Source organism: Hypanus sabinus, chromosome 1 (genome assembly GCF_030144855.1).
Source record: "Hypanus sabinus isolate sHypSab1 chromosome 1, sHypSab1.hap1, whole genome shotgun sequence".
Taxonomy (NCBI): Eukaryota; Metazoa; Chordata; class Chondrichthyes; order Myliobatiformes; family Dasyatidae; genus Hypanus; species Hypanus sabinus.
Window position 1 is genome coordinate 4,124,657 of NC_082706.1, and position 9,033 is coordinate 4,133,689.

General features: G+C 48.5%; 1 protein-coding gene across 3 annotated transcripts in view; it reads left to right on the top strand.

Annotated features, from left to right (window-relative positions):
- Positions 1–8,465: 8,465 nt before the first annotated feature.
- The window catches only part of aspdh (aspartate dehydrogenase domain containing), a 38,698-nt gene continuing 38,130 nt past the window's right edge, over positions 8,466–9,033 (top strand). For 2 of the 3 annotated variants that reach the window (XM_059960818.1, XM_059960950.1), the window contains exon 1: positions 8,466–8,568. In XM_059960818.1, coding sequence (XP_059816801.1) covers positions 8,472–8,568 — 97 coding nt within the window. In that variant the 5' untranslated portion in view covers positions 8,466–8,471. The remainder of the gene's footprint in view (positions 8,569–9,033) is intronic. The other variant, XM_059960892.1, reaches the window with a different exon arrangement.

Genomic DNA, 9,033 nt, shown 5'->3' on the forward strand with positions numbered 1-9,033 from the left:
CTGCCCTCCAGTGTTCGCTCGGTGAAAGACAAGCTAGATTGCATTCACCTGCAGCTAGATTGTGCGAAATGAGGAACTGCTGCAGGTTGTTCTTGCAGAAACATGGCTCCAGGACAACATTAACCTACAGACCGTGACACTCAGGAACTTGGGCTATATCTTTTTTTTATAACTCCGTGTTTATCTACCATTATAATTACATGGGCTGTGTCTGTGTGTGGCTGTTACTAACACTACCCATTACACCACTGGCATTTAGTGTGGCAATGAAGTTTCCCCTTCTCTGGCAATGTTCAGGGCTTCCTTTGTCATGTCAGTAGCTTCCTCTCAGCTTTCCCTGTCAGTCATACAAGTCCCAGGTGGAGTCTCAGGAATACTATCACGCTCGTTGCTGTTTCTGTAACAGCGTTGTTTTACCAGTCAGGGTTGTTGGCCCTGAGCTGAACCCCCGAACCTGGAGGACTGGTGGGCCACTCTTAGTCTGTCCTCTGCCCTTTGACCTGCTTAGCACGGGTGACCCTACCAAGAGCCAAAGCGTAAAGCCCTGACTCCAGCCAGCGTAGCTCTCCAGGTCATTGAGGCACGCAAGCCTCCAAACCCAATGACAAGGAAGTGGCCCTCTTGGAAGGTGTGACTACTGCTGGAGCGCTTTGCGCTGTGGCCCCAGAGGAACACGGTTTCGTTTGGCTGTCTTCATGCGTATGACAATTAAACTAGAACTTCAACTCTGTTTCTTCATCTACGCCCCGGCCCCGCTCTCCCTACACTTGTCATACCACACTGGTCTTGTGACATCCTGTGCCCAATCTAACTCTGAGTTAACTATCTGATTTTCTTATTTTCATACAGTAATTTTGCAAGTTGCAAGTGAAATGGTACAGAGGTGTTCTGAGAGCATCATTCCTGCATTGCATCAGGATTTTACCCAACTGCTCACAGCAGAGGCCCATCCAAGACAGGGGGACAGAGGAGATGTTTCCCCAGGGAGTCCATCACACAGAGATAGACTCGTGATAGTGGGGTTTGCTGAGTACCAATAAGCTGCCTTGCTGTCCAAGGGATAACTAGAGCAATGTACAAAATAATTCATTTCCTTTCATCTTCCCTGACAATTACAGAGTAGAATAACTGATGAGAAGCTGAGTGCAGGGTGTGTAAAGTTCCTCTACTTTCACATATCAGGTCTCTTCCATTGTCCTTCTCTTCCACTGTCCCCTTTCTCTCAGCCCTCGCTTCCTTCCCACCACCTCCCATACATCCAAAGTACCTTCCTTCCATCCATCTATATCTATCTCTCTCTATATATCTCCCTCCTTCTATCTCCCTCTCCTTATCTCTATCTATATCTCTTTCCCTCTATCTCTCTCTATTTCTCCATCTGTATCTCTCTATAACTTTCAATCTATATCTCTATATCTATGGCTCTCTATTTCTCTCCATCTGTGTCTATATCACTTCTCTCCCTCTGTCTCTCATTTTCTCTATTTTTCAGCTTTTGTTTCACATAAATTCAACTGTATTTCTTTATTTTCCTGTAAGTATCCACAAGAAAATGAATCTCACAGTTGTATATGGTACTGTATATGTACCTTGGTAATAAATTACTTCTCTCTCTGTCACCTATTAGTCTGTCCTTTCCATAATGAACTTGTTTCCTCACTTGTCATCATGAAATATTGACCCTTTTTCTCTTTCTCTAAAGATGCCGCCTGACCTGCTGAGTATTTCTTGCTTTTTGGCTTCTCTCTCTATTTCTAATTTTGTTCACCTGCTCCTTCCGTCTCCTCCTGCTATACACTTATCACTCCCGTTCCCTCTGCACCACCATATATCTCACTCTCTCTCTAACTTCTTGTTCTGATGAAAGATTATTGACCTGAAACATTGACCGAATCTCTCTCCACAGCTGCTGCCTGACCTACTGAGCTTTATATGGAAGCAGAAGTCCTCACGTAGCGGATGAGGAACTTGCTTCTCTCCAACTCTACCTCTGATGTTACTGACTTCGTTTGCTCCTGCAGGACTGGATGGCTGATGCTGTGCTTTCCAGTGAAGACAGGCCCATGGGCCATGGGCTCCTTACCATTCTCGCGCTGTTCACCAAGGACAGAAAGGGAGAAGTTAGACCCAGTGCAATGTGCAGGAGGAACTCAAAGTACATTTATTTAAATTCTGTACGCAGTAAACAATCCTGAGATTTGTCCCTCACAGACAGCCATGAAACAAGGAGAATCATGGAACCCATTAAAAAAAAACATCAAATCCCCAATGTGCAAAAAAACAGAACAGATCGTGCAAACAGCAAAAACGAGCATAAAGACATATCGTCTAAAACATCAAACTACAAGCCATCTAAACAGTCTGGGACTGTTCAGTACAGCTCGCTCCAGTTCAATCTATCACCGTGTCTTTGGTACCCGCAGGCCACCCCCATCAAAAATCTCACAAAATAGCAACAAAAACAGAGCCAACAGAAACCAGAAACACATCATATTGTGAACTATAGAGCCCAGTCCACAAACCACGGCAATTAAACCTTTCCCAAAACCTTGAACTCCAGCACCATCCACCCACAGCATCCAGACGGAGAGGGAGAGGGGGAGAGGGGAGGAGAGGGAGGGAGAGGGAGAGAGGGGGAGGGAAAGGGGGGAGAGGGGGTTGAGAGAGAGGGTAGAGGGAGAGGGGAGAGGGAGGGGAGGCAGAGGGAGTGGGGGAGAGGGGGAAAAGGGTGGGGGAGAGATCGGTCAAACACAGGCTCCTTCCCCTGACAACATCGGGGGGGGGCAGGGAGAGAGGGGGAGGGAAAGGGGGGAAGGGGGGAGAGGGGGTTGAGAGAGGGAGGAGAGAGGGAGAGAGAGGGAGAGGGAGAGGGGAGAGGGAGACAGGGGGAGGGGGAGAGGGAGGGGAGGCAGAGGGAGTGGGGGAGAGGGGGAAGAGGGAGGGGGAGAGATCTGTCAAACACAGGCTCCTTCCCCTGACAACATCGGGGGGGCAGGGAGAGAGGGGGAGGGAAAGGGGGGAGGGGGGAGAGGGGGTTGAGAGAGGGAGAGGGAGGGAGAGGGAGAGAGAGGGACCAGTGGTGCAGGCTCCTGCATCTGAAAACGTTGACTGAGAGAGAGAGAGAGAGAGAGAGACGGCTCAAACGTGGGCAGACTGACTGAACATCCGCTTGCCTTGTCCTCTTTGGTTGTCATCAGGTCAGTCAGCACCTGTGCAGATGGACAGCCGACATTTTGGATGAAAACCCTTCATTTGGGCTGGAAGATGGAGGGGTAGTTGCCAGAAAGTCAGAGGACAGGAGGGGTGGAGCTAGAGTTGGGGGGTGAGGGGTAGATCCAGGTGAGGAGGCAAAACTTCATCCTCGATGGTCTAAGTGCAGATGAGATATCTTTTAATTATCCAGGTGTGGTGGTTAGCATGAGGGTATTACAGTCCCAGTGACCCGGGTTCAATTCCCACCGCTGTTTGAAAGGAGTTTGTACCTTGTCCCCATGCCTGCCTGGGTTCCCTCCCACATTCCACGATGAGAGTTAGTGAGTTGTGGGCTTGCCATGCTGGTGGTGTAAACGTGGTGAAACTCGCAGGCCACCCCCGGCACTGTGATGGGTGTCATCACAAACGACACTGGGACGAACAGGGCTAATCCTAATCCTGCATTGGCAGGCTGAGCCCGGGCTGGCAGAGATGCAGTGCCGATGTTAAATCTCACGTTTCCCTGTGTCCCTCGGTGTAACGCAGTCACACAGCTCCACAGGAGGAGTAGATCATTCTGCAGATCCAGAGCAACACACACAAAATGCTGGAGGATCTCGGCAGGTCAGGTAGTGTCTATGGAAGTCGGCAGAGTGGAAGAAGCCAGGGAAAATGACAGCAGAGGGTTTTGTTGACCCAGGCAACTTCTTCGAGGTGTCCATTAAACAGCCTACTCTTCCTTTCTTTTCTGTACGAGGTGGCTGGGGTTCTGTTGAAGCCCGTGATCTGCAGTACAAACCACCGTTCCTTGCAAGAAGTGGGTTTTCACACCAGTCGTGTGGTCTGACATTTCTGTATCCGCAGGATCGGCCTGGAAGACGTGTGCCTTGGGTTGGGGGGGACCCGATTCCTTGCCGACTTCGCTGACTGAAGTGTTGTGGAGGTCAAAACATCGAGACTGCAGGCGCTGTCCGAAGAGGGTCCCTGCACTCAAGTGCTACTTCTCTCCATGGAGGGAGAGAGACTGTCGGTCCCCAGATTGGGGGGTGCTTGGAGAAATGGCGCCGAAGATTGTAACATGGGGGCAGCGGAGTCTCATCGCTACAGGAGAGCGAGAGAGAGAGCCCCTCTGGCATATGGACTGTAATGTTTGATGAACTTGAGATCAATATCCCTTTGGGGGTTTATTCCATTGCTTTTATGGTGGGGGGAGGGTGGATGCCTCTGCTGTTGCTTGTGTGCAGGAGGGGGAGGGGTGGCTTTGGGGTTCTGATATCACCATCATCCTATCTTGGGGGGGTTTCTTGTTTCAGTCTGTATACATCCTCTGATATTAAATTTGACATTTTGGACCGAGGCACTTCATCAGGACAGGAAAGGGAGGGGGAAGATGCCAGAATAAGAAAGCGGTGGTGGGGGGAGGGGGGGGAATGAGTACAAGTCAGAAGATGACGGGTGAAGCCAGGCACATGGGGGAGGGGGTGAAGAATGACACTGGGAGATGGTAGGTGGGAAAGACAAAGGGCTAAAGAAAGAAATCTGACAGGAGAGGAGAGAGGACGATGGGAGAAAGGGAAGGGGGGGCACCAGGGGGAGGTGATAGGTAGGTGAGGTGATGTGGTAAAAGCCCAGCCCAGCCCTTGCTATCAGGTTCCAGCAGTCTGCAGATCACTGGTCACTTACTCTGTCTTGTGTGCCGTAGGAGATTCTGTGCAGTTCAGTGTAGCAGATCCTAATGCCTCTATACAGCACTATAAGCAAGAGACCGCCAACAAAGACCGTGAAGGAGGACCCGATTGCCCCCCACCACATGTCCTGATTTATGATCCGACAGCTGACAGTTGGCTTCTCTATCTCTTCAGAGTCTAGATTCTGCTTCACAGTGGATTCTGTCAAGCGCTCAGCAAACCTGAGTTTGAGAGCAACAAAGAACGAATTCCCCATCTTATGTGCTCCTCTCAGTCCTGATTTCAAACGCCAGTCTCCCTGGCTGTAAGCGTCCAGTCCACTGATATTACCGCACCCACCATTAGTGTTGTAGGCCCACCCACCATTGTCCACTGATATTACTCCACCCACCATTGTGTGTCACCCTCCAATAGAGTGTTGTAGACCCACCCACCATTGTCCACTGATATTACCGCGCCCACCATTAGTGTTGTAGGCCCACCCACCATTGTCCACTGATTTTTTATTTTTATTCTTTTTTTCTTTAATTTGGGCTCTTTTGGGTTTCTTGCTTTGGGGCTACCTGTGAGCAAGCAGATCTCCAGGTTGTATAACTTATACATTCTTTGACAATCCATGAACTTTGAATCTTGAAATCCAAACCAACACACAGAAAATGCTGGAGGAACTCAGCAGGTCAGGCAGCATCTATGGAGATGAATAAACAGCCATGATTTTGGACTGAGCCTCCTTTGGGACTGGAATAGGGTAACTCAAGCAGTTTGCCTGTTCCTCATTGACTTTCTTCAGAACTTTCACTCAATGGCCAGAGTTTGTCTGTCTTTGCAGGAACTGAATATATAAAAAAAAACAAACAGGAAACAATGGAGAACCGCAGCTTCAGACTGAAGAGCTAAAGTAATTAACATCCATGAGAAAGAATGTAGTAAAGGAATTAATGAGACAGAAAGCTGATAAATCACCACAAACTTGAGACTAGCATCTATTTCAATCGCTAAGCGTGTTTGTTGCTCCAGAATCCAGTGCCTGCAGTTTCTCATGCCTTCATCTCAGGATCAAGAATCAACTTTATCCACCGTTTATATTTACATGTATTAGGAATTTACTGTGGTGTGTAGGTCAGTGAGCGACATGCAACAAAAAACAACTTTCAACAATTATAAAGAATAAAGAATTACATATAAATAAGAATATTAATTATCTTCAAGGTTAAAGGATGGGTATAGAATAAAGTTTGCTTAAATAAATACTGGCATGTATTTACAATATGAACAACATTATAGGGTAGATTTGGATAGAAGATGGGAGGTGTCAGTGGGTGACAGGTGTGGGTTGTAAGCAGGTGAAACCAGGTAGGAGGTGGCAGGACATCTTCAAAAGGCAATAACCCAAAAGTTGGCACCCATCACTAAGGACTCGCATCACCCAGGACATGCCCTCTTCTCATTGCTACCATCAGGGAGAAGGTACAGGAACCTGAAAGCACACACTCAACAATTCAGGAACAGCTTCTCCCCCTCTGCCATCCAATTTCTGAATGGACAATGAAATTCTGGATTAAGATCGCGCAACGGACATTGGGGAACAGCTTATTGACAGTTTTTCAAAGCAAGAAATGCGACTGAATACTCTATTAATAACACTTGTTATGTAGAAAATTGTGGTAAATGATCACAAACAACAAAGAAGACGAGGCTGATCCAAGTATCGAGGCGTGTAGTTATAGGATGAAGTTGGAGATGGAGAGAGCAAAGCAGAGTAAAGTTGGAGTGGGTTTGTTTCAGAGCTTGTCCACCTAAACCGGGAGCGAGGCTGGATCAATGTAGGCGCCAAGCCAATTTAGAAAGGTTGAGCAGAGGTCAGAACACGGGGCCTAGACCCAGAGGGTATCGAAGCAACATGGCCCAGGTCCTAGTGAGGGGAACAATCTGGTGCTTGGACAATTTAAACGCCAGGCCGGATGAACTGTAAAGGCAGGGTGTTGGGACCAGAGGCCAGGCTTGGGCCAATTCTGCTCTACGATGTTTTACTCCAAGCTCCTCAGTGCTGAGAGTGAGACCGCGCTGGGCTCGGGCAGCTCCGGGCTCGGTGAGACCGCGCCAGGTTCGGTGTTTGTGGGCTTCGCAGTGATTTGCCTCTGTGTGATGGACTGAGACCGAGACCACGGGCCCATTCCGACTGCCCCAGGCCCCGGGTCAATGGACGCAATTTCATTACGAATGCTTTATTGTTTGCATGGTTTGTTTTCTTTCTCTCTCTGCACGTTGGGTGTTGGTCTTTTTTTAAAATTGGGTTCTGTCTTGTTTCTTGTTTCCTGGCTGACTGTAAGCTGATGAAAGGCAAAGTTGTATGATTTATGCACACTTGATAACATTTGTACTTTGAAATTTCAACATTAAAACTGATTCCAATTCTGACTCTAAGTTGAAGGAATAGAGGTGGGCCAGGAGGAAGAGAGGGGCAGATTGACTCCACAGGTGGGTGTTACCTGAAACTGGAAAGTATAATGTTCATACCATTGGATATAGACCACTCGGGCTCAATGCGAGCTGTTGTTCCTTTAGTCAGACAGGTCTGCATCAAAATTAGGAGGGACATGAAATGGAATAAAACTGGAGGCTCAAGTTGGCCTTAGTTTTCAGCAGATATAGGGCCAGGCACATAGTGCTTGACCATAAGAGCATAAAACACAGGAGCAGATTAAGCTATTCAGCCCATCAAGTTTGATCCAGCATTCCATCATGGCTGATTTATTATCCCTCTCAACCCCATTCTCCTAACTTCTCCCTGTAACCTTTAATGCCTTTAGTAATCAAGAACCCGTCACCCTCTATTTTAGATATACAAATGACTTGGCCTCCACAGTCGTCCGCGGCAATGAATTCCTCAGATTTGCCACTAAATTCTGGCAAAGGAAATTCCTCCTCATCTCTGTTCTAAAGGGATGTCCTTCTATTTTGAGGCTGTGCCCTCTGGTCCTGGACTCCCCCCTCTATAGGAAACATCCTCTCCACTTCCACTCTAAGCTTTTCAATATTTGATAGGCTTCAATGAGATTCTTCTGAACTCCAGAGAGCCCAGTCCCAGCGAGGGTCAAACATTAACCCCTTCAGTTCTGGGATATTTCTCGTGAACCTTCTCTGGACCCTCTTCAATGCCAGCACAGCTTCTCTTCAATAAGAGGCCTAAAAGCTGCTCACCTAGTCCAAGTGTGATCTGACCAATGCGCTACAAAGCCTCAGGTTTGTTTTATTGCAAGTCGGATTGAGTACAGGACTAATATTTTACAACATTATATAAATCCCCGGTGAAACTGCACCTACAGCATTGTGAATCCTCCTACTTCTACAGGGTTAGGGTGAGTGAGTTGTGGGCATGCTGCTTTGGCAACAGAAGCATGGCGACACTTACAGCTGACCCAGCCCATCCTCAGAACGTGCTGATGGTTGACACAACACACTTCACTGTATGTTTCAATGTACATGTAACAAGTAAAGCTAATCTTTCAATGGGATAAGGAGGGCCAAGCAAACAGTCCGTGTGCAGCCTCTTCCTCCAGCCTGGCGATTAGTTATTAACAGGAGTCGGGGATGAGGGGGTCAAAGTGCACCGGAACGTCAGCAGTAAGGCCTCTGGAATCCCGGTGCTTGTGGCGTGGGAAGATCGGGGCTCTCGTTCACAGCAAAGGTTTGTTCTGCGCTTGGATGAGCGTTGCGGGTGGCGTGGTATCGCAGTGGCTAGCAAAACACTTTACATTGCCAGTGACCCAGGTTCAATTCCCGCCGCCGCCTGTACGTTCACCCCATAACTGAGAGAGTTTCCTCCAAGTGCCCCAGTTTCCTCCCAATGTCCGGCTGGTAGGCTAAGCGGCCATTGTAAATTGTCCAGTGGTTAGGCTGGAATGAAAACGGGGGATTGCTGGCTGGCACACAGGGCCAGAAGGGCCTGTCGTTCACCGTCTCTGAACAAATACATCGAGCTCGGGGCCAGGGACACAACTCCCCTTTCTCCAACGCCTTCCAGAGTCACTGACGTTCCCCATGGTGAGGAGCTCGGGTAGGGCAGCCACTGCTGTCCAGTGGGGAGGTCCCAAAGCTTGCCAGCTCCGCGGGGCTGAGTAAGGAAGGAACGTTCACCCCAGGACTCTTCCAA